The 24,363-nt window shown below is 46.4% G+C and overlaps 2 protein-coding genes across 3 annotated transcripts; one reads left to right on the top strand and one right to left on the bottom strand.

The window, feature by feature from the left end:
- Positions 1–856: 856 nt before the first annotated feature.
- On the bottom strand, positions 857–11,043 carry Odf1 (outer dense fiber of sperm tails 1). Of its 2 annotated transcripts, none has more exons than XM_004663031.2 (2): positions 10,721–11,043; positions 857–1,307 (listed from the first exon to the last, which is right to left on the bottom strand). In XM_004663031.2, exons 1-2 carry the CDS (start codon positions 11,041–11,043, stop codon positions 857–859), a joined length of 774 nt encoding a protein of 257 aa, XP_004663088.1. The 2 variants fall into 2 exon arrangements, with proteins under 2 accessions (XP_004663088.1, XP_004663089.1); XM_004663032.2 differs by having other exon boundaries at positions 857–1,309; positions 10,768–11,043.
- Positions 11,044–20,267: 9,224 nt separating this feature from the next.
- Positions 20,268–24,162, top strand: LOC123458815 (TP53-regulated inhibitor of apoptosis 1-like). Its single transcript, XM_045144350.1, has 2 exons — positions 20,268–20,466; positions 23,814–24,162. Exons 1-2 carry the CDS (start codon positions 20,271–20,273, stop codon positions 23,846–23,848), a joined length of 231 nt encoding a protein of 76 aa, XP_045000285.1. The 5' UTR covers positions 20,268–20,270; the 3' UTR covers positions 23,849–24,162.
- The last annotated feature ends 201 nt before the right edge of the window (positions 24,163–24,363 follow it).

Here is a 24,363-nt window from a genome sequence, read left to right as displayed (position 1 = left end):
ATCACTTAGAAAGACAGCGCCTGCAAAACCTAATGATCCAGGTTCGATTCTTCAGTACCCACGCACAGCCAGATGTGCAAAGTGGCACATGCATCTGGAGTTCATTTTCAGTGCGCAGGAGGCCCTGGCGCTCCCATTCTCTCCCTCTCTCTCTCGCTGCTTGTAAATAAATAAAATATTTTTGGCCAGGCATGGTGGCGCACGCCTTTAATCCCAGCACTAGGGAGACAGAAGTAGGAAGATCGCCATGAATTCAAGAGCACCCTGACACTACATAGTGAATTCCATGTCAGCCTGGGCTAAAGTGAGACTCTACCTCAGAAAACCAAAAAAAATAATATTTATTTATTTATTTGACAGAGAAAGAGGGAGAGAGAGAGAGAGAGAGAATGGACACACCAGGGCCTCCAGCCACTGCAAACAAACTCTAGATGCATGGGCCCCCCCCTTGTGCATCTGGCTAACGTGGGTCCTGGGGAATCGAACCTGGGTCCTTTGGCTTTGCAGGCTACCACCTTAACCGCTAAGCCATCCCTCCAGCCCAATAATTTTTTTTTTAAACAGTGTGAGGATGTTTTCAAGAATTTGGGTGTGGAGGGCAAGGAGGGGTGGAGGGCTCATCCATTACCATCCATTACCTTTTCAATGCCCACCCTTGCTGGCAGAGCTCCTGAAATGGGCCGCACCAAAAGACTCACACTGGACGCCAGCTGATTGCGCTTATGTATTTGGTTTCCTATGTACTTGAGTTACACGGGCCGTGGAAAGGGGAAGAGAAGCGCTGGGAGAGCTGCCTGGCTGGAGTACCTGACTTCTGCTAAGACACGAGTCCTTATGTACGCACCTCACCTACGCCTTACAAAATCATCTTCCTACAGGAGAAGCGGCTTCCGCAGGGGTAGCAGGGGTTGCAGGGGTCGCAGGGGCTGCAGGGGCTGCAGGGGTTGCAGGGGTTGCAGGGGCTGCAGGGGCTGCAGGGGTTGCAGGGGTTGCAGGGGTTGCAGGGGGAAGTGCAAGGGTAGCATGGAGATTCGATCCTGACGCAGCTGCCGAGCCCGTAGGAGTAGGTCACGTCCTTCTCGTCCACGCAGGGTGGCAGGCTGAACTCCTTGCAGATGTTCATGTAGCTGTACTTCTTGGATCCGAGGCAGTCGTACCTGTTCTCCCTCTCGGCCGACACGCACACCTTGCCGTCCTTCACGCGCACTTTCACTTGGTCAGGTTCAAAGCCGCACACGTTCACGGATCCCAAGATGTTACTGCTGCAGCAGGAGGAGGCCAAGATCCTGTTCGTGGTTCTTCGGAGTCTAGAATGGGAGAAAAGGAAAGGATGGGAGGACAGCTCAGACTTCAGGACTCAGGCACTGCCCAGGAAGCAATATTTTATTCTTTTTTTATTATTATTATTTTTGATTTTTGCAAGGTAGGGTCTTGCTGTACCCAGGCTGACCTGGAAGTTGTCTCAGGCTGGCCTCAAACTCACGGCGATCCTCCTACCTCTGCCTCCTGAGTGCTGGGATTAAAGGCGTGCACCACCACGTCTGTTTTAATCTCTATTGCTTAATAGAAAATGCTAACACTGTAACATCTCGATCACGCCTTCCAAGGCTCAGGGTCCATTGCGGAAGAGGTGGCAGAAAGAATGTAAGAGCCAAAGGAAGGGTAGGACTCCTTACAACGTGCTCCTCCAGACTCAAAATGGCCTGGATATCCATGACCTCACAGTGCCTGACACTACCTACACAAGACCATCATAATAGGAGGAAAAGATCATGACATCAAAATAAAAGAGACTGATTGAGATGGGGAGGGATATGATGGAGAATGGAATTCCAAAGGTGAAAGGGTGGGGGAGGGAGGGTATTGCCATGGGATATTTTTTATAAACATGGAAAATGTTAATAAAAATTGAGAAAAAAAAGAAAATGCTAACACTATTTTTAAAATATACAGTAATGCACCCCTGTTGTGAATCATTCTACCCCACAGATCTACCTCAGTTGACAACAAATATCTGTTTGGCCTTCCAGATCTTTCTCTTATGTTTAATCACAACTGCTTCTCCTATGGGTTATGGAAACTTAGGCATGTTCCTTAACCTCTCTGTGCCTCAGTTTCCTCACTGATAAAATGGAGACCATACATCACAACATTGTTGGAAGATTAAGTGAGAGTGTGGTATTGTACTTAATATGATGCTTGGTACATTACAAATCTTGCTTAATTACTACCATTAGTATGACTACAATTGTACATAGACCGAAGGTTTTGTTTGTGTTTTGTTCTAGTTCTGTATACCCAAATCCTCATGCATGCCAGGCAAGCACTCTATAACTATGTCCTACGCCCCAAGATTAAAAAAAAAATTATTTATTAGACACACAGAGACACAGAGAGAAAGAGGCAGGCACGGAGAAAGTGAATCCAGGCGCGCCGGGACCTGCTGCCACTGCCAAAGAATTCCAGACGCGTGTGTCACTTTGTGCCTCTGGCTTTTCATGGGGTACTGCGGCATTGAACCCAGGCTGTCAGGCTTTGCGAGCAAGCACCTTTAATCACTGGGCCATCACTCCAGCCCTCCAAGATTTTGTTGTTGTTGTTGTTTTCGAGGTAGGGTCTCACGCTAGTCCAGGCTGACCTGGAATTCATTATGTAGACTCCAGCTGGCCTTGAACTCTCAGCGATCGTCCTACTTCCACCTCCCAAGTGCTGGGATTAAAGGCGTGTGCCACCACACCCAGCTCCAATATTTTCTTAACGAGGTACAATAAGATAGCATCTGAACTCTACATTTTATTTGGTTAATTTTTTAATTAATTTACCTGAGAGAGAGGGAGAGATATGCCAGGGTCTCCTGCCACTGCAAACAAACTCCTGATGCATGCACCACTTTGTGCATCAGGCTTTACGTAGGTATGGGGGAATCAAACCTGGATCAGCAGGCGTTGCAAACAAACACCTTTATCCACTGAGCCATTGCCCCGGGCCCTGTACTCTACATTTTAAAAGATAGCTGTCAAAGCCAGGAGTAGCAGTGTGTGCATGTAGTCCCAGTGTTTGGGAGGGCTGATACAGGAGGATTACTTGAGGCCAGCCTTGGCTGCAAAACAAGATACTGTCTTAAAAAAAAGAAAGGAAGGAAGGGAGAAAAGAAAAGCTTTAGGCACCACTGGGAAATCACACAGACATTCCGCAGTCGGCCAGTTCATCAGCAAATGATAGGGCAGGAGGGCCCTGGCCTGACCCTGCCCACCAGGGTATGGAGGAGACTCTGGAAGGTAGGTGTCTGCAGACACCCAGTCCGCTTGGGGTGTCTGTGTTGATCAGATATAGAGTGACCGACCAGGGGAACACTGGCCAGGATCCTACCATTGACTTTCTGAAGATCCTCATCCAGTGACTTTGCGTTGATAGCCTAAAATGATCACGGTAGGAACCATTACACCGTGGCAAGTGGAAGAGGCTGCAAATGGGGTGTGTGGAGGTAGATGTTAAACACAGTGCCATGGTTCCCGCCGAGCTGCCTCATTACTGCTGGGCAATCCTGCTGTGCAAATTCTTTTTTGTTGTTGTTGTTTGTTTGGGTTTTTTGTTGTTGTTGTTGTTTGGTTTGGTTTGTTTGGTTTTTTGTTTTTTTTTTTTTTTTTGGTTTTTCAAGGTAAGGTCTCACTTTAGCCTAGGCTGACCTGGAATTCACAATGTAGTTTCAGGGTGGCCTTGAACTCATGGTGATCCTCCTACCTCTGCCTCCCGAGTGCTGGGAGTAAAGGCGGCGGGGGGGGGGGGGGGGGGGCGGTGCACCACGCCCAGCTGTGCTATGAAAATTTTTTTTAAACTTTTCTGTTCATTATTTATTTATTTGGGAGTGACAGACACACAGAGAAAGGCAGATAAAGAGGGAGAGAATGGGTGCTCCAGGGCTTCCAGCCACTGCAAACAAACTCCAGACGCGTGCGCCCCCTTGTAAATCTGGCTAACATGGGTCCTGGGGCATCAAGCCTTGAACCAGGGTCCTTAGGCTTCACAGGCAAGCACTTAACCGCTAAGCCATCTCTCCAGCCTGTATGGAAATCCTTAATGCTAAAACCAGCAGCAGTTCATTCTGAGTGGGCAGTGTGAATACACCCAGAGGCAGTAAAGCCAAGTGCTTAAGAGCAGAGACTCTGGACTGGACACACTCTCCACCTCTGCTTTTCCACATGCACAAGCTTTTGAACGTCTCTGTGCCTCAGTTTCTTTGTGTATAATACAGGAACCATAGTGACCCACCTCATCAGATGGCTGTGAGGCTTGCTTAATGCACAAAGAGTATCTGCAATGGTACTCAACACATGGTTAGGATGGAAGCCTTCTGTATTTTGTTTTATTTTACAGTGTGCATGTGTTAAGCATGCTAAAAGCATTATTTCATCCAATCTTCATAATAATTGGGTGGTTCCCAGGTGATTATCATTGCATTGTCTCTTTGTGCTGAATTGTATTTATTTAAACATTTACTTCTTTCTTCATGCTGTACAAATTCATTATAGAAGATCCAGAAAATACAGGCAAATAAAAACAGATGGGCTGGAGAGATGGCTTAGTGGTTAAGCACTTGCCTGTGAAGCCTAAGGACCCTGGGTCAAGGTTCAATTCCCCAGGACCCACGTTAGCCAGATGCACAAGGGGGCGCACGCGTCTGGGGTTCGTTTGCAGTGGCTGGAGGGCCTGGCGCACCCATTCTCCTCTCTTTCCCTCTCTCTCTCTGCCTCTTTCTCCCTCTGTCTGTTGCTCTCAAATAAATGAATAAAAATATACAAACAAAACAGATAATATATTTTTAAATTACCCATAACTCACACATTTTGGTATTAAGTTTTTTTTTGTTTTTTGAGGAATGGTCTCACTCTAGCCCAGGCTGACCTAGAATGCACTATGTTATCTCAGGGTGGCCTCAAACTCATGCCAATCCTCCTACCTCTGCCTTCTGAGTGCTGGGATTACAGGCGAGTGCTACCTTGCCCAGTGTTTAGACTTTGTTTTTTTTTAGCCTGAAGATAATTTTATTTTATTTTAATATTCATATTGATGTTAGATTTTCTTGTGTGTGTGTGTTACTACATACACATTGAGCTTTATGTGTGCTCTTATGGAATCACGTTGTACATACTGCTTTGAACCTACATTTTTCACTTGATTAGACTTCATAGGATGGATTTAACAGTGTGGATCTTTTCTTGTACTGGAATCACAAGCCTAGATTCTTAGTGGCTAGTTATGAAATGTCCCACTAGATCTTATTCCTAGGAGACATGAAAGCAAGCAGAAACAACGCGCTCAGCACAGCCCAGGCCAGCCATAGGTGTCTGGCTCCCCTCCTCCCTGACCCCAGCGCCCCTGAGGGTGGCATGGGCATGGTCGTCCTTGTCCTGTCTCTGCTGGGGTACTCGAGGCCGTAGGATGAAGACAGGAAGAAGGCTGGCTTTTTTGAAGTTGCTCTCCCTATGCAGTAAGCAGAACAAGCCCTATCTCCCTCGATGAGCAAGGAATAGCTCAAAAGACACAGGGAATCAGCCCATGTTCTAGACATGTTGTTCGAGCATGCTTTCTGGCTGGATCATAACTTGAAGCAGAACAGCCAAAGTCATGAGTGAAGGGGCAGACTGACTCTCCAGGACTCTCAAGGTTCTCCCAGGGAGTGTGTGTGTGGGGGGGGGGGGAGCTGTGGTGAATGAGGGGGCTGAGAGTCAAACCCTTGTTCAGGTGATAAACATGTCAGCTCTGAACTTGGAACTTGGCTCTTGGCTGGTAAAGCAGCCACCACCTCAGATGGGATTTTCCATAACTCTGCAGGGTTCTGGGCAAAGGGAGATGGCCTCCTCTGCTTGTTATTGTGGGGTCAGGGGAAGCTCACTGACAGCGGGGGCCTGGGACTGTGCTCTATGCTGCCCTATCTCTCCTGGTCATGGTTAGGGTTCATTCGTGGGTACCCAATTGAGCTTCTGAATGCAACACGCCTTGCCCATAGAAATGATAAGCCTTGTGACAGCCTTCTTCACAAAGATATTTCAGCAATGTGAGAAATAAAGTAATGAAGATGTCAAGAGTGACTTTATTTGCCCTGGGAAACAAGCAGGCAGGCCTTCGTCTAGGCTTCGCTAGAGTATCCTGCTTTTTCTCCTTAGACTCATTACCAAAGACCCATTTAAACCCTAGCCCTTGGGCTGGAGAGATGGCTTAGTAGTTAAGGCACTTGCCTGCAAAGCCAAAACAACCAGGTTCAATTCCCCAGGACCCACACGAGCCAGATGCACAAGGTGGCGCATGCAACTGGAGTTTACTTGCAGTGGTTCTCTCTTAATAATTTTTAAAAAATTAATTAATTAGGGCTGGAGAGATGGCTTAGCGGTTAAGCGCTTGCCTGTGAAGCCTAAGGATCCCGGTTCGAGGCTCGGTTCCTCAGGTCCCACGTTAGCCAGATGCACAAGGGGGCGCACGCGTCTGGAGTTCGTTTGCAGAGGCTGGAAGCCCTGGCACGCCCATTCTCTCTCTTTCTCTCTGTGTCTGTCGCTCTCAAATAAATAAATAATTTTTAAAAATTTTTTTAAAATTTAATTAATTAATTAAAAACAAAAACCTAGCCCTCCTGCCCAGCACATGCTCCCCTTGCTCTTCTCCCATTCTGTCCCTCTGATTTCTTGCTCTTCATTTTTAATATTTTTTTATTGTCAACTTCCATTATTGTAGGATTTCTTTTCTTGCCTTTGCTCTCTTTTGGACGAGAAAAATGACACGGAGCAGCAAGAAGCAGCTGGTGTGGTACAGGTGTATCTGACCCCTGCTCTACAGCAAGGTTCTTAAAACACAGGTGGCCAGCCGGGCGTGGGGGCGCACGCCTTTAATCCCAGCACTCGGGAGGCAGATGTAGCAGGATCGCTGTGAGTTCGAGGCCTCCCTGAGACTCCATAGTGAATTCCAGGTCAGCCTGGGCTACAGTGAGACCCTACCTTGAAAAAGAAAAAATAAAATAAAAAAACACAGGTGGCCAGATGGTGCTGCCAAGTCAAGAACCTAACAAGTGGCTAAACACATGGATTCTAGACTCAGGCAATGGTGGCTTCAGGTTTTTCCTCTACCACCTCCTAGTGATCAAGAGCATTTCTCTTCCTCCCCGCGCCAACTGTTTCATCATCTGTAAAATAACCGAGATAATAGTCCACAAAAGGATTAAAGAAAGAGTTGTTGGGTACATAGCTTTCCCTCCATGAACTGTAAATGCTCTTTATTAGGCTGTTTTAGGCTCTCACACAGACTAGCTCCAAATCTGAGCTTTTAAGTGACCAAACCCCAAGTCTGCATCCTTAAATGATAATATCAAACCAAATAAACACATTTAAACCCGGCGTGGTGGCGCACGCCTTTAATCCCAGCACTCAGGAGGCAGAGGTAGAAGGATCACCGTGAGTTCAAGGCCAGCCTGAGACTACATAGTGAATGCCAGGTCAGCCTGAGCTAGAGCAATACCCTACCTCAAAAACACAAACAAACAAACAAACAAAATAGGACCAGATGTCAGAGTCACTATGGGAAATTCATGAATTACATGATAAACTCCCACAGGCAGAATTGAGGGGGTAGGATTTTGTTTTACACCTTTAGCACAGGTGATAGTTTTAATTTTATTTTTGTTTATTTATTTATCTGACAGGGAAAGAGGAGAGAGAAAGAGAAAGAGAATAGGTGCTCCAGGGCCTTCAGCCACTGCAGACAAACTCCAGACACATACACCCCCTTTTGCATCTGGCTAACGTGGGTCCTGGGGAATTGAACCTGGGTCTTTTGGCTTTGCAGGCAAACGCCTTAACCGTTAAGCCATCCCTCCAGCCCTAGCATAGGCGATAGAGCTAATTCAGTTTGATGCCAGAAGAAACCAAATCCCTTCGACTCTGTCCCTCTGAATTCAGAAGAGGAGGGATAGTCAGAGGCACTGTTTCTACTTGGGGTGCCAAAGGTAATCTGGGGAAGCAAAGAGAACACCAAAGAGACTTAAAGAAACAAACAAAAAAAGCTACAATGGACCTCTACTATGGAAGATGCTGTCTTTTGAAGTGGCCATTGGAAACGAATGGTAGAGCTTCCAGCCCACTTGAGGTTGAGGCAGGAGAATCACTTGTGAGTTCAAGGCCATTTCGAGGCTACAGAGAGTGAATGCCAGTCAGCCCTGGCTAGAATGAGACCCTGCTTAAAAAAATAAAATAAAATAAGATCAAAAAGAAAAGATAAGTAGTAGCTTAGACCTTCTATACCTACTCTAAGAAACACACATATCAAATAAAAGATACTCAGTAATGCTCAAGAAATTTATGGAAGGGAATTTAAAAACTGTTGGCCAACGTCTCTTCCCAATTGTAAAGACACACTAGAGACACAGCACAAAGATTGTCACGCAAAAAATTTCAGTGTGGCTGGGGTACCAACAGGCCAAGGACAAAGAACCTTCTGGACAATACAGACTGACATCTGAAAAGACATGTCACAACTGACTGACACCCCAGCATTCTTTAAAGGGGTGAAAGGTCACATGAATATGAATTCTAAACCCAAAAAGCCTTGGGCAAGGTTTCACACCAAAGATCGTTTTAAAAAAATTGAATGGACATGATATTTCTGGATATATTTAGTCATGGATCAGGAGCTAGCTTAGAGATAAGAAAAAAGGCATTTCCCTGGAAGAAAAAAATATTAACAGTGAGCCTTCTGGGATTGGGACTGGAATCGGGGCTTAACATTTTCACCCCTATTCAGAAAAATTGGGTAGATTTAGGTTTTACAGATGACACCAAGCCCTTCTGGGTAGCGAAATGTCAGGCAGTCAGAAACACAGAATTGTGCAGGATGGCATGAATGGGAAAGGAAAGTGGAAGAGAAGAGATTGAGAAAAGAAGGGGGCAAGCCTGAGGTCATTTCTGAAATGCGTCCCGAGTCATCCGTTCTCAGATCCAGGAATGAATGTAGACAGCCCTAGCTCCCCATCCCACGCCAGCACAGCAGTGGCTCTGGTGGCCTCAGGAACGGCGTCACAAACCAGGAGGGGGTGTTCTCTATGAACTGGCCGCTGAAAATGAAGCTGGAGGCCGTGCCCACGGCATGCCAGGAAATAGGGCCTCATGGAGAGAAGGGAAGAGCCAGATGGCAAAAGACAGGCATCTCTGAGGAGTGTGGTGACTGAAGCCGCCTGAAGACCAAGGTGGAAGGGCTTGGAGGCGGGGAGTCAAGTTTTCAGGGGGTACAGACTTGATTAAGGACCCTTAATTTGAACCAAAATCTTAAGAGTCCCTTCCTCACAGTGTGAACAGTTCATGTCAGTTAATACCCTGATTTATTGATAGGTGAAATACCCCATCTCAGACTCTCAGGGTGGTCTGCTCCTGACCTTTGGTAACCGATGACCTCAACAATAGTGGCTCTCTTGTCCTTCCCGATGAAGTCTCATGGTCATCCAAGTCCTTACCCATCTAGAGCCTTTTCTATCTCTGTCTACCTTTTAAAAAAAGATTCCCTTATTAACCGTGTTTGTTTTTTGCCTTTGACTTTTTTTTTTCACTTAATATAGCAATACATAAAATGCCTCTTCACTCTTTTCTTTTTCTTTGAGAGAATGTCTCATGTAGCCCGGGCTGACCTGAAACTCAAAATCTTTCAGAAATAAGCCTTGAACCCCAGATCCCCCTGCCTGCACCTCACCAATGCTGGGAATTCAGAAGTGTGTCATCGAGCCTGGCTCATTAATCTCTTCTGTGTATATGTTATTCCAGTGTACAGAGGTATCATCATTTATTTAATGAGGGGACAGTTCTTTCTACCATCTTTTTCATGCTAGTAACAGATTAAAGGCATATGTGCAAAGTTAGGAGAGCATAACACTCACTGGGCCAAAGAATAAAAGAAAGAAAATATAATTAAGCCCCCTCCCCAAATTTAAATTACCCAATTAAATGAAGACCCCTTTGAGAAGGTTGTGAAGGGTGTACCTTACATGTATAAGGCTGGCAGGGTATGAACTCTTTGCCTGGGATTGTGGGTGGGAGAAAGATTTCCTCAGTACTGAGGAAAAGCCACTATTGTTCAACCCGAGACCTCTGGCAAACATTAAGGATTTGATCGATTATTATGACCTCTCCTGCAGTCACTTCTGTGAGTTCAAATATACTTAACTTTCTTTAGTCATAACCAGAAGCAATGTCGAGCTAGCTGCTTCCAATAGCTTTTTCACGACGCCCCTATTTCTTCCCCTCATTAAAGCCACCTTATTTATTTATCAGTTTGGCACGCTCCCCATAAACATAAACCACCCACAGCCTCGCCAGTCCACATCATTCCTCTGTCTTTAGAGAATCTCCCAGTTCCCACCCTGGACACACTTTACTCTTCTTCTTTTTCTTTTCTTTTCTTTTTTTTTTTTTTTTGGTTTTTCGAGGTAGGGTCTCGCTGTTGCCCAGGCTGACCTGGAATTCCCTATGGAGTCTCAGGGTGGCCTCGAACTCGCGGCGATCCTCCTACCTCTGCCTCCCCAGTGCTGGGATTAAAGGCGTGCGCCACCACGCCCGGCTAAACTTTTCTTGACTCTTTCCTGGGTTCACCAGGCGTTTTCCTGACCCCATTTTTTTTTTTTTAAATCCTCATTTAACTTTCACCTGTCACTCCCCCAGCTCCCCCCCCTCCCTCCTGCGGAGGCTCTCACTTGGCAAGCTCTCTCTTCTCGTCCTCGATGGCTCTGATGGCCTTCCTCTCCAAGCTGCGCAGCGACGGGCGCAGGCAGTACAGCTTGTAGTCGCACAGGCAGCACGGGTAGTAGAGGTCACACAGGCCGCAGGACCTGGACCGCTTGGAATAGCACAGGCAGTAGGGGTAGGGGTGCAGGTCGCAGCAGCAGTAGGGGTGCATGTACAGGTCACACAGGCAGCGCGAGCTGAGTTCGTCGATGCACCGCAGTTGCCTCAGTTCTCTGTCCACCTTCTTAATGTCCCTCCTAACACTGTCCAAAAGACAACTCAGTGCAGCCATGGCGGTCACACCTTATTGTTCTGTGAGTACCTTTGGGAATGGGCACTCAGAGGAAAAAATTGTTCTAAGCTCTTCTCAGGGGCTTCCTTTAAAATTAGATGAGCCACGCATGGCTCGCCTACTTTAAAGCTGGTGTTCTGTGACCTCGCCACCCTCCGGAGATGTCATAGTGCCCTGGTTGCCATGTCGACTACTCACCAGGCACGGTCCCCAGACACAGGCCCTCCGGGCGTGACAGTGACACAGGCACTCTCGGGACCACAGTAACACCCTGAGATTTCATTCACCTCGAGGTGGATGGGGCCTCCCCAGAAATCGTGGCTCTTTTGGGGGGCCCATGGAACTAACTCCTAATGTCACTGACGTACGTGTACTCCAAGGACAAACCATGGCTGTGTCTGTGTTTAGATCTTGATCTGGCAAGGGCTTTTTTTTTTTTTTTTTTTTCTGTGTCTCTCTAGGATTCATTCTGGCTCCCAGCCAATAGAAAATGAAACAGTGCCCTTTAGTTCTCCTTTTCCTGCCGTGCCAGCCTCCAGGCACCCATTGTCCTTGATCCTCTTAGTCCTGTCCGTTCTCTTTTCCCCACTGGTGCTCGGCATTGAACCAGAGCCTTGGACATCGTAGACAGCTGCTCACTGGTGATTAGCAGGATCCTGGATGTCCAGGGCCTCAGTTCTCCATCAGTGAGGGAGCTGCCCTTAAGTTCCTGTCTCCTACTGCTCCGGGTCCTGTTCTTAGTTGACACCTCCCAGCAAGGGCCTCTGCTCTTCTAAGTCTTCAGGAGCGGGGTCCCTAAGTTCTTCCCAAGGGTTGGTCCCAGATATCTTTGTAGAGAATTGCCTGAAGCGCCCACTTCGGCCAGTGTCCTGCGCCCTAACTTGTCTCGGCCATGAACAGCAGACAGAAAGCCTTGGACTTGGCCTGTGGCTTCTCGTCTGCTTCTGTCCTTTGAACTGCTTCCCGCTCTCAGCTCCCCTTTCTGTGGGCTAAGCGCAGTAGGACAAGTGATTGGATACCACACTAGAGAGGGAACTATTATTGAAGGTTTGAAGGCCACAGCAAGGAGTCTGAACTTTTGAGTCCACTGAAGGCTGGTTGACTTTCTTTCGGTCAGCTCCAGTGAAGGACAGACGCAAGGGACAACAGTAGAGGTGTCTCTGGTTGGAAGGCAAGAGATCAGAGAAGTCTGGGATCAGACTGTGGCTGTAAAGGACAATCAGCCAGTGGGCTCATCCTCCCTCACACCCACTCAGGCCCCATCCAGTGTCCTCACATTGGCACCAAAGTGATTTCGTACAAAGACCTCTCATTCCTCAATGTTATTCCACCACTTCTTGCCTTAAAGTCATCAGTCCTCGCTGTCTTTTTTTTTTTTTTTCTTCAAGGTAGTGTCTCACTGTAGCCCAGGCTGCCCTGGAATTCACTATGTAGTCTCAGGGTGGCCTTAAAAGCACCATAAGCCTCCTTCCTACCTCGGCCTCCCAACTGCTGGGATTAAAGGCATGTGCCACCACACCCGGCTTTTTTTTTTTTTTTTTTTGGTTTTTCAAGGTAGTGTCTCACTCTAGCCCAGGCTGACCTGGAATTCACTATGTAGTCTCAGGGTGGCCTTGAATTCATAGTGATCCTCCTACCTCTGCCTCCCAAGTGCTGGGATTAAAGGTGTGTGTACCACACCCGGCTCTCTCTGTCCTCTTAAAAGATGGGCTACCTGGGCATGGTGACGCACACCTTTAATCCCAGTACTCAGGAGGCAGAAGCAGGAGGGTTGCTGTGAGTCTGAAGCCAGTTTGGGATTACAGAGTGAGTGCCAGGTCACCCTACCTCAAAAGAGGCAAATAAGTAAAAGAACCTCATTAAAGCCAGGTGTGGTAGCATACATCTCACACGGAGGATGCTGAGGTAGGAGGATCGTCTGAGTTCAGGACTAGCCTGGGCTATAGCATGAATTCCATCCAGATGCACTTGGGGTAAAGTGAGATCTTAAACACACAGGAAGAAAGGAAGGATGGGAAGGAGGGAGGGAGAGAGGGAGGGGGAAGGGAGAAAGGAAGGAAGGAAAGAAGGGAGAGAGGGAGGGAGAAAAGGAGGAAAGAGAGAAAGAAAAAAGAAAAAGAAAAAAAGAAGGAACGAAAGAATACCTCATTAATGAACTAGATCCGGTCAGGGGACAGAGTTCAGCTTCCAAGCAGGCAGATTAGCTGTGTTTAAGTTCTGAATGAGGGGTAAGAGTGAGCGATGGCCTTCTAGGAAGTGAGTAAGTAGCTTTCTGGGAAGGCCATTGTAGCTGATTGGAAATAAATGTCAGTGATGATGATGGGAGAGGAGACTGGGAAGGAGGCAGAGGTTCTATTGTAAGGGGTTTAGTCTGTCTGGGATTAAAGGAATATACCACCACGCCTGGCTAATGAGGCATTTTAAAAAGAGCCTCTTACGTGCCTCCTCGGGGAGGCCTTCCATTCCCCCGTCAAGTACTCATACCTAAGCCGGAATCTCCTCCTTCTTTCATTTGTTCCTTCCTTCCTTTGCTTTCTCACTCTCCTCACTGCCTTCACTTCTTTCTTCTTTTATTTTAAGACAAGTTCTCATGATATAACCCAAGAAAAGCTCACTTTGTGAGAACGACCTTGTACTCCTGATCTTCCTGCCTCTACTTCCCCATGTGCTAAGATTCAAGGCCTATAACACTACACCCAGTTTATGTGGAGATCAAACACAGCTCTTCATGCATGTTACGCAAGCACTACTGACTGAACTACATCCCCGACCCATGCACGCATTTCTCACGTAACATTATGTGTCTGTTCCCCCAACTAGACTAAAAGCCTCAAGGGACCTTGACAAAGTTTGCTCTCCAATTGATAGCTAACACAATATACCTAGCACACGGGCTTAACATTTACACGCTGAACAACTGGATAAACGAGTCAAGCAGAATTTAGCGAACAGAATGAGAATATAATAAGGGAGGAAGCACTGGTGACTGACTCCCAGGTTTGTAACTTGGTGGCTTCATGGTGTCTTGAGACAAGAGACACAGGAAGAGAAGTAAGTGGGGAGCGGGGATTGTAAACAAGGAAGAGCTAGAGACAACTTAAGGTATGAGTTGGAAGGAAGGGTCTGTGGATAAGTGGGGCTGGAACTCAGGGAAGGGCAGATGAGAAAACATCAAGTAGCCACAATTTCATAAACAGCTCAAACACTCGGAAGGGGTGGGGACAAACCTCAGAGAGAAAAAAATAAAATAAACCAGAAGTCAGGGAAGTAGTGAAAGGCTCTCAGAAGCAGTCCTCAGAGAGACAGATCCCCAGGCTAAGAGGCCTGGCATTGCCCGAACAAGCCTGGCATTCCCAAAGGCTCAGCATTCACCTTGAATGCAGAGGCCGCTTTCTGTGCCCATGAAGTGTCTTAGCGAAGACAGCAAGAATACCCCGAGGAAGCCGGGCGTGGTGGCACACACCTTTAATCCAGCACTCTGGAGGCAGAGATAGGAGAATCGCCGTGAGTTCGAGGCCACCCTGAAACTACTGAGTGAATTCCATGTCAACCTGGGCTACAGCAAGACCCTACCTTGAAAAACAAGAAAGAAAGAAGCCTTTGAGGAGGTCCTAAAATGAGAAGGTGGCCCCTTGTCATATGGAATGACCCAAACAGCAAAGTCGAATGATGCTCTCCTGCGGACTAAAGCTGATACCTTTCATGGGCACCCAGTCCTGAGGGGGGACGCACCTCCAGAGGGGTGTGATTCCTCTCTGTCAGTAGGAACATAGCCACTCTTTCCTAAGAGTTAACTGTAGCATGTGTGCAGACTTCTCCAGCTCCAAGCGATCGACTTCTGAACTCTTAGATCCCAGCAAATTCCACCCATGAGCAAATATTAGCAAAGGTTGAGGCAGGCAAGCTCCCCGTTTTAACTTGTTAAATACACAGATGCTAGAGCTTAAATACACATGTCTGAATCTACACAGCATACTATTAAGATGGTTAAGGCTATATTTCAACTAGGATTCTCCCATTATCTCACCTTCCTAGTTATTTCACTCTTCAAGCATGAGATAAATTCTTTCTCCATCTTACTTTTTTTTTTAAATATTTTTTGTTCATTTTTTATTTATTTATTTGAGAGCGACAGACACAGAGAGAAAGACATATAGAGGGGGAGAGAGAGAATGGGCGCGCCAGGGCTTCCAGCCACTGCAAACTAACTCCAGATACGTGCGCCCCCTTGTGCATCTGGCTAACATGGGACCTAGGGAACCGAGCCGCGAACCAGGGCCCATAGGCTTCACAGGCGAGTGCTTAACCGCTAAGCCATCTCTCCAGCCCTCTCCATCTTACTTTCTTAAGAAAGAAATTCTTGACACTAGTCTCAAGTGACCACAGGCAGGCCTCCTGTAAAGATGAGACAGACATGATATCCGCTCACATCAGAAGGACACTGTTGAAATTGATTAGAGGCTGTTAATATAATAACATCTTCAGGATAATGCATAGGCACTGCTCCTTGAAGCAGAAAAACAGGCACTTCTGTGGGCTCTCATGCAGAGATAGCAGCCATTTCTTAACAAGATTATGTCCATGGAAACTTCCATCTACCATGTCTGGTGTCCAGATAAAACCTCCTCAGGAGAAAGAGAGATGGCTCAGTGGTTAAAGGCACTTGCTTACAGAGCCTGATAGCCTGGGGTTGATTCCCCCCATATAAGGCCAGATGCACAAAGTGGCACATTGTGTTTGGCATTCATTTGCAGTGGCAGAAAGTTCTAGCACACCTATTCTTTCTTCTCTCTCCTCTTTCTCAAATAAATAAAAATATTAGGGCTAGAGAGATGGCTTAGCGGTTAAGTGCTTGCCTGTGAAGCCTAAGGATTTCACCTGTGATTATAGGTATGTGTCACAAGGTCTAGCTCACCAAGAGATTTTCTTGTGCTTACCTGCTTTTGGGGAGTGTTGAGTCTTGGGTCAATAGAACCAGGGTCAAGTGTGCAGGAAAAGGAAGCAAAAAGTGACAGGTAACTGAGTTTCAGACAAATTAGGTCAGCTCTAAAAATGGATCCAACATTATTTGCATGTGTGGTGGTTTTGACTGCAAAGGCCCCATAGCCACAGGTGCTTGTGATTAAGCTTCCCACTTAATCTCCTCCTGATAGACCCCTTGAGAGGTGGAGCCCTGCTGGAGGAGGAGTGTCATGAGAGGCAGAGCTTGGGGTGGAGTCCAGCCCTAAGAGGTGTTCTGAGCCATCTTGAATTCTGACTGTTCTCTTTTCTTCTGCTGTGGATGTGTGATGAAGTGAGCCAGCTTCCTTCACCATGGGGAAACTTCCCTGGAATCTGCAAGCGGGAAGTAAACTCTTTCCTCCCATAAACTGCTTCTGGTCGAGTGTTTGTCCCAGCAATGAGAAGATAACTTCATCAGCATACATAGTTAATGTAATCCTCAGGGCCATCCTACAAAATGGGTGCTGTTGTGATCCTCAAGTCACAGAAGAGGAAATTAAGGCACAGAGAATTTATACAGTTTTCTCATGGTCACACAGCTAATAAGTGATAGAGCTGGGGTTAAGCCCCAAAATATCAGACTCTAGAACTAATATTGTCTCTAAAACTACAATAAACCCAAATACACCCACTTAGATATTCAATTTGATATTTTTTTTAAATATATATTTTATTTATTTATTTGAGAAAGAGGGAGAGATTGAGAGGAAGAAGCAGATAGAAAGTAGACACACCAGGGCCTCCAGCCACTGCAAACAAACTCCAGATGCATGTGCTGCCCTGTGCATCTGGCTTATATGGGTACTGGGGAATTGAACCTGAGTCCTTTGGCTTCTTCAGCAAGCACTTTAACCACTAAGCCATCTCTCCAGCAACCCCCTCCTTCATTTGAGATTTTAACATGAAGGAGATTATTACAGCACAAATGTGCTATCAGACTAGATATTTTAGAGAAAGAAAAAAAACACTTCATTCATTCAATTAGAAAATGTTTATTGAATATGTACTACATGCTTCTAGACCCTTCCTATAACAATATGGTTTGGAGCATCACAGCTCCACACTCTTTTTTGAAAGAATTCATATTGTGTATATAGCCACTTAAAATCAAAGGCTACCTGATAGTTTTATAACAGCTGGTGAATGCATATTGACTATTTGAGGCTTATTGTAATTTGAGTGATAATTGAGTTTTGTACTTACGGGAAGAACTATTTGGCTGTCAGAAGAGAATGCCAGTGGTTCAGGGCTGTTGTCATTTATCTTGTTTTTGCCTCTCCTGAGGATCAGACCCAGGGCCTTGTATATCATTGTAGTTTGGATGTGAAATGTCCCCTCATAGGCTCGTGTATTGAATAATTGGTCCCTGGATGCTGGTTCTGTTTGGGAAGTGTGGTGGTTTGATTCAAGTGTCCCCTAAACTTATGTGTTCTGAATACTAAGCCCCCATCTGGTGGCAATTTGGAAATTGGAGCCTCGTGGAGGTGATGTATTGTTGGGGGCAGAGTTATGGATGTTAGCCAGCTTCCCTTTACCAGTGTTTGGCACACTCTCCTGTTGCTGTTGTCCCTCTGATGTTAGCCAGGAGGTGTTGTCCACCCTCTGCTCATGCCATCATTTTCCCCTGCCATCATGGAGCTTCTCCTTGAGTCTGTAAGCCATAATAAACCCTCTCCTCCCACAAGCTGCTCCCGGTCAGGTGTGCTCTGCCAGCCATGCGAAGCTGACTGTAGCAGGAAGGTTGTGGAACCTCTGGGGGGAAGCCTTGTTGGAGGAAGTGGGTCACGGAGGGCGGGCCTTGAGGGGTTACAGCCCAGTCCCCCTTGCTGTTCGCCCTTTTAGTCCTGCCTGCCAGTGTGACCCCGTGATGGGCCACCTCCACGCCTTCCCCACCGTGAAACTTCCCCTTGAAAACCTAAGTCAAAAATAAACCCTTTTGCCGGGCGTGGTGGTGCATGCCTTTAATCCCAGCACTCGGGAGACAGAGGTAGGAGGATCCCCGTGAGTTCGAGGCCACCCTGGGACTACATAGTGAATTCCAGGTCAGCCTGGGCTAGAGTGAGACCCTACTTCAAAAAAACAAAACAAACAAACAAAAAAAAAAAACAGGTGAAAAATAAACCCTTGTAACAAAAATGAATAAATAAACCTTTTCCTTCCCTAGTTGCTTCTAGAAAGGTTCTTGTTCACAGCACTGAGAAGGTGACTGAACACATTGCTAAGCTGGCCCTCTACCACTAAGCTATACCCCTAGTTCTATTGGTTCCATCTCTGAAGCCAATTTTTCTTTTTTTGTTTTTTGTTTTGAAGCCAAATTTTCTATGAGTTTTCCTTCATTTTTTTTAAAGATAAGTCTAATTGATGGGGATCCTGAGGCTGCAAAGCCAGCCATTAAAGGCAATTGCCATTTATAATCGCATATATATGGGAACAGGATTTTATCACTCCCATGCAACAGAAACACAATATAGGAGGTCACATTTGATGTGGAGGCTGGGGATAAACCTAATGGAAATGTTTTGCTTTTATTATAGCAGCTTTATTTACCTTATTGCTTGATTATTATAAATGATGAATATTACCATTTGAAACTGTAAAATCAACCCACATTGATAAATACTGGATTTATATAAATTGGGATTATGTGTAAAATTTTAAAAAGAAGAGATGGCTTAGTGGTTAAGTGCTTGCCTGTGAAGCCTAAGGACCTTGGTTCAAGGCTCGATTCCCCAGGACCCATGTTAGCCAGATGCACAAGGGGGTGCACGCGTCTGGAGTTCGTTTGCAGTGGCTAGAGGCTCTGGTGCACCCATTCTCTCTCTCTCTCTTTCTCTCTTTGTCTGTCACTCTCAAATAAACAAATAAAAATAAACAAAAATTTAATATATAAAAATTTTTTTTTAACATAAAAGGTTTACAAAACAAGTCTCAATAGGCTCAGACTGTCAGTAGGCAAAAGTGACAGAGCTAAATTGTAACCTACTTCTCTAACTTGTGGTTAGCCCTGTGACAGTGTCTTCTAATCAGATGTGCAGCCAGCCATAGAACATTCTCCAGGCACAGGATGTCACACTAAATGAGCGATCTACCTCCGAGCTATACCCTAGACTTTGCTTTTATTATTATTATTATTATTAATTGTTATTATTATCATTTTGTTTTGGTTTTGGTTTTTCGAGGTAGGGTCTCACTCTATCCCAGGCTTGAACTCACAGCAATCCTCCTACCTCTGCCTCCCGAGTGCTGGGGTTAAAGGTGTGCGCCACCACACCCAACTTTTTAAATTTTATTTTATTATTTATTTATTGACTTATTTATTTTGAGCTAGTCTTGCTCTGAAGCTCAGACTAGCCTTGAACTTGTGATCCTTCTGCCTCCGTCTCTGGAGTGCTGGAAACAAACCCAGGATTTCATGCATGCTACACAAGAACTTTATTGACTGGGCTACATCCCCCACACACACACCCCGCCCAGTCCCCAGGCACACACCTATAATCCTAGCAAGTTCAAGACCAATCTTGGCTATGTGAGAGCCTGTCTCAAAAAAAATCTGATTTAAGTGACTTCATGGTACCAAGCCTCCTGGAAATGCCCTGCTGTGAGAAGGTTCTAAGAAAAACACACAGGCTTCTGTTTGGAGCAAGACTTCAGTTCTAATGCATCTTCTGCTCCCGATGAGGACACAGAATGCCACAGACATGGGCCCACTGCCTGGCAAGAACAGAACAGACTGGTGAATCAGTTAGCAGTTTGATTGAAAGGGGTGGTTTCTCTCTATGAACTGCTTTTGTGAATAGCTTACTTTTTATGTCACACTTAATACATGGCCATTGTAGATAAATGAGAGAGTAAAACAACCAGAATACAAAGTAATGAGTCCTGAAGGCGTGACTCAGTAGCCGAGGGCTTTCCTGCCATGCTCCAAGTCCTATGCCCTCACAGGGGAAACACAGATCTTATTTTTTTAATTAAAAAAGTTGGGGGGGGGGGAGACTGGAGAGATGGCTTAGCGGCTAAGCCTTTGCCTGTGAAGTCTAAAGACCTTGGTTCAAGGCTCAATTCCTCAGGACACACATTAGCCAGATGCATAAGGAAGCACACACATCTGGAGTTCATTTGCAGTGACTGGAGCACCCATTCTCTCTCTCTCTCTCTCTCTCTCTGTGTGTGTGTGTGTGTGTGTCTGTCACTCTCAAATAAAGAAATAAAAATTTTAGGCCCTCGCCATGAACAGCGTCGGGGAGGCTTGCACTGACATGAAGCGGGAGTACGACCAGTGTTTCAATCGCTGGTTTGCCGAGAAGTTCCTGAAAGGGGACGGCTCTGGGGACCCGTGCACCGACCTCTTCAAGCACTACCAGCAGTGTGTTCAGAAAGCAATAAAGGAGAAAGAGATTCCTATTGAAGGACTGGAGTTCATGGGTGTGGTGGTTTGATTCAGGTGTCCCCCATAAACTTAGGTGTTGTGAATGCTAGCTCCCCAGCTGATGGAGATTTGGGAATTAATGCCTCCTGGAGGGAGTGTATTGTTGGGGGCGGGCTTATGGGTATTAAAGCCAGTTTCCCCATGCCAGTGTTTGGCACACCCTCCTGTTGCTATGGTCCATCTTCTGTTGGCCAGGGGGTGATGTCCACCCTCTGCTCATGCCATCGTTTTCCCCTGCCATCGTGGAGCTTCCCCTCGAGCGTGTAAGCCAAATAAACCTCTTTTTCCCAGAAGCTACTCTTGGTTGGGTGATTTCTACCAGCAATGCGAACCGGACTGCATCAGTAAAGTGGTACCGAGGAGTGGGATTGCTGCTAGACACCTGACTATGTGGCTTCGGCCTTTTGGAGCTAATTTTCAAGAGGAATATGGGAGGAGTTGAAACCTTGGCCTAAGAGATGCCTTGCAGTGCTGTAAGTACAGCTTGATGGTCTATCCTGGTCAGAGCTGAAAGACCTGAAGGCAGTAAGAACTATGGACTGGGAGGTTTGGCTTATGAGGGTGAGAAAGAGCTGTGCCTGGACTGGGCTAGCAGTTTGTGTGAGAAGCTTGCTCTTGTGCCCATGTCCTGAGAAGTTGTGCAGGGTTGCTTAGCGTAGAAATGAACTGGTGTGTGCAGAGGGATATGGCACAGAAAGGAAAATCTTTGGGTGAACTGCTGCCCGTTCAGCTGCAACTGAGAGATTACAACCTTTGAGACTGGGCTAGCTGACCTGCGCTAGGGCAACAAGAAGAATGTCAACTCTTTTGAAGGTGTCTGAGTGCTCAAGGAGTGTCCTGTTCTTCAAAGTCTGCTTTATTCCCCCCTGGATTAACAAATTGGCACCCTACCTGGTATCGTGGAGTATAAGAAATGCTGGAAAGAGGGTCATTGAGTTTGCAACACGGTCTTGTGTTTTGGAAATGGCCATGGGCAGTGTGAAGCGGGTTTGCTGGATGCCTGCATAGAGACCCCATGGGGCCATGAGGACGAACCGTGGCTTGCAGTGGAGACCCAGTGGAGATGCCGGGACCATGAGATGGCTGCCAAGGAGCTGCCGGCCCTGATGAAGTTTCCCAGGACTGTGAGTAGCCTAGCTGGAGGGGCGGAATTGGAATGCCAGAGACTTGTTGCTGGTTAGAATTATCGGACTTGAAGATTTGTCACTGGTTTGAGTTGCTGGACTTGAAGCTACAGAGTTTGATGTTTGCCCTGGTTGTTTTAAATCTTGTATTGGTTGAATGTTTCTTTGCTATGCCCAATGCCATCTATTGCAGTGTGAATATTTATTCTGTGCCATTCTGGGTTTTTTGAGGTTATATTTTGGTATTATGGCTCAGTTAAAAGATCTTAAACTATGGGGATGTATGAACATCATTGAGATTGATAAAAACTATGGGGACTTTTAAAGTCAGACTGAATGCATTGTATTTTACATCATGTATCAGTTTATGGGGGCCAGGGGCGGAATGTGGTGGTTTGATTCAGGTGTCCCCCATAAACTTAGGTGTTGTGAATGCTAGCTCCCCAGCTGATGGAGATTTGGGAATTAATGCCTCCTGGAGGGAGTGTATTGTTGGGGTCGGGCTTATGGGCTTTATAGCCAGTTTCCCCATGCCAGTGTTTGGCACACCCTCCTGTTGCTATGGTCCATCTTCTGTTGGCCAGGGGGTGATGTCCACCCTCTGCTCATGCCATCGTTTTCCCCTGCCATCGTGGAGCTTCCCCTCGAGCCTGTAAGCCAAATAAACCTCTTTTTCCCAGAAGCTACTCTTGGTTGGGTGATTTCTACCAGCAATGCGAACCGGACTGGGAGTGTCCTCCAGCAGGCTGTATATGCTCTGAATCAGCGTCCTATATATGGTACTGTTTCTCCTATAGCCCGGATTCACGGGTCCAGGAATCAAGGGGTGGAAATGGGAATGGTCCCACTTGCCATCACCCCAAGTGACCCATTAGCTAGATTTCTGCTTCCTGTTCCTGCAACCTTATGCTCTGCTGGACTACAAGTCTTGGTCCCAGAGGGGGGAGTGCTTTTGCCAGGAGACACAAAGAACATTCTATTGAACTGGAAGCTAAGACTTCCCCTTGGTCACTTTGGGCTCCTAATGCCCTTGAGTGAACAGGCAGAGAAAGGAGTTACAGTGATTGCAGGGGTGATTGATCCAGATTACCAGGGGGAAATTCGGCTGCTCCTCCACAATGGCGGTAAGGAAGAGTATGCCTGGAGTGCAGGAGATCCTTTAGGGCGTCTGTTAGTGTTACCATGTCCTGTTGTCAAAGTCAATGGACGACTGCAACAACCCAGTAGAAGTAGTGTGATAAATGGCCCAGATCCTTCAGGAATGAAGGTATGGGTTACCCCTCCAGGTAAAGAACCAAGACCTGCTGATGTGCTTGCTGAAGGTGGAGGGAATACAGAATGGGTAGTAGAAGAAGGCAGTTACAAATATCAGCTAAGGCCACGTGATCAGTTACAGAAACGAGGACTGTGATTGCAATGTTTCTGTCCTGCCTTGATAACAGAGTGTTATATCTACACCAATATTAAGATTGTATCATTAGCTAAACTGTTGAATTTATATTAGACCCATTGTATTAGAGACTAAGCTTGTGTTGGGGGGAAGATTTTGTGGTTCCAGTTGTACGTGGGATAGTTATGCGATGTTAGGCGGAATTATGAGCTTGTTACTGTTTTCATTTGGAAATTAAGTATGATGTAAGGAGACATGATTTGATGCCAAGTTGACAAGGGGTGGACTTGTGATAGTTAAGGTGTTGTCAACTTGATCTGTTTAGTAATCCACAGGCTGCTTCTAGGAAGGATCAACTAAAGGAGGAGGTCTTTCTCCCAGGGTGAGCCCTTCCCCCAGAGTGGGCGGTCCCCCTCAGAGAGGGACTTGATATAAGGAAGCTCTGGGTAGAAGAGTTCCCTCTTTTCCTTCCTTCCTTCCACTTGGCTGCCGGAGCTGCTCCCTACCTTCTAGCGTGGATTGAAGACCAGTGCGGACTAAAGACCAACATCAACTGAAGACCCACGTGGATCGAAACCCAGCGGCTCCTCAGGAAGCCTCCAGGTTTTCCGGCTCCTCAGGAGGCCTCCAGGCTTTCCGGCACCATCTGCAGTGCCGGGTCGGGACTGCTGAGGCATCTGGCCACGTGGACTGAGCAGCTACCAGGTTCGGTGATTCTCAGGCCTGCAACTGCTATTGGACTACTGTAAGCTAATCCAATAAATTCCCTTTATAAAATAATTCATTCTAGTAATTCTGTTCCTCTAGAGAACCCTGACTAATACAATGGGCCATGGCAAAGATAAGCCTGAAAACTCTTCTTGACCCTGAAGATGGATTCCTCACATTAGGAACAGAAAGGAGTCTGGATTTTGTCAACAAAGGCTATGAAGATAGACGTGGAATTTGATGAGTTTGGGATTTTTGTCTCTGCCTTCTGGATTTTCCTGCTTCTAGAAGATGATGAACTGTCATTCTTGCTTTGAGATGATTTCTCACTTGGAGAAATGTGCTAAAACTGAACCATTTCTTGGGATTATGGTTGCAATACATGGTCTGTAATCAGCTTTAAACACGCCTTGTATGTAAGTAATGATGAACTGGCCAAGGTGATCTTGATTTTTGCTGCAAAGGACCTTAGGTACGCTCTACGGGGGTCATTGTCCAAGAAGGCAGTCGGTTAGGACCTCTTTTTCCTCTCAGGGAGCTAATGCTCTTAAAAGGGGCGGGGCCCAGGCACTACGGTTCCAATCAATGGGGAGCACGGTTTTATTTTTATGTGGTAATAGTTGATTGTTGGTGGCCTGTGTTAGTGAAGGGGAGGAAGCTTTTAGCAGTGC

This window comes from Jaculus jaculus, chromosome 2 (assembly GCF_020740685.1).
Source record: "Jaculus jaculus isolate mJacJac1 chromosome 2, mJacJac1.mat.Y.cur, whole genome shotgun sequence".
Taxonomy (NCBI): Eukaryota; Metazoa; Chordata; class Mammalia; order Rodentia; family Dipodidae; genus Jaculus; species Jaculus jaculus.
This window is presented reverse-complemented; position numbering and strand designations above follow the sequence as displayed.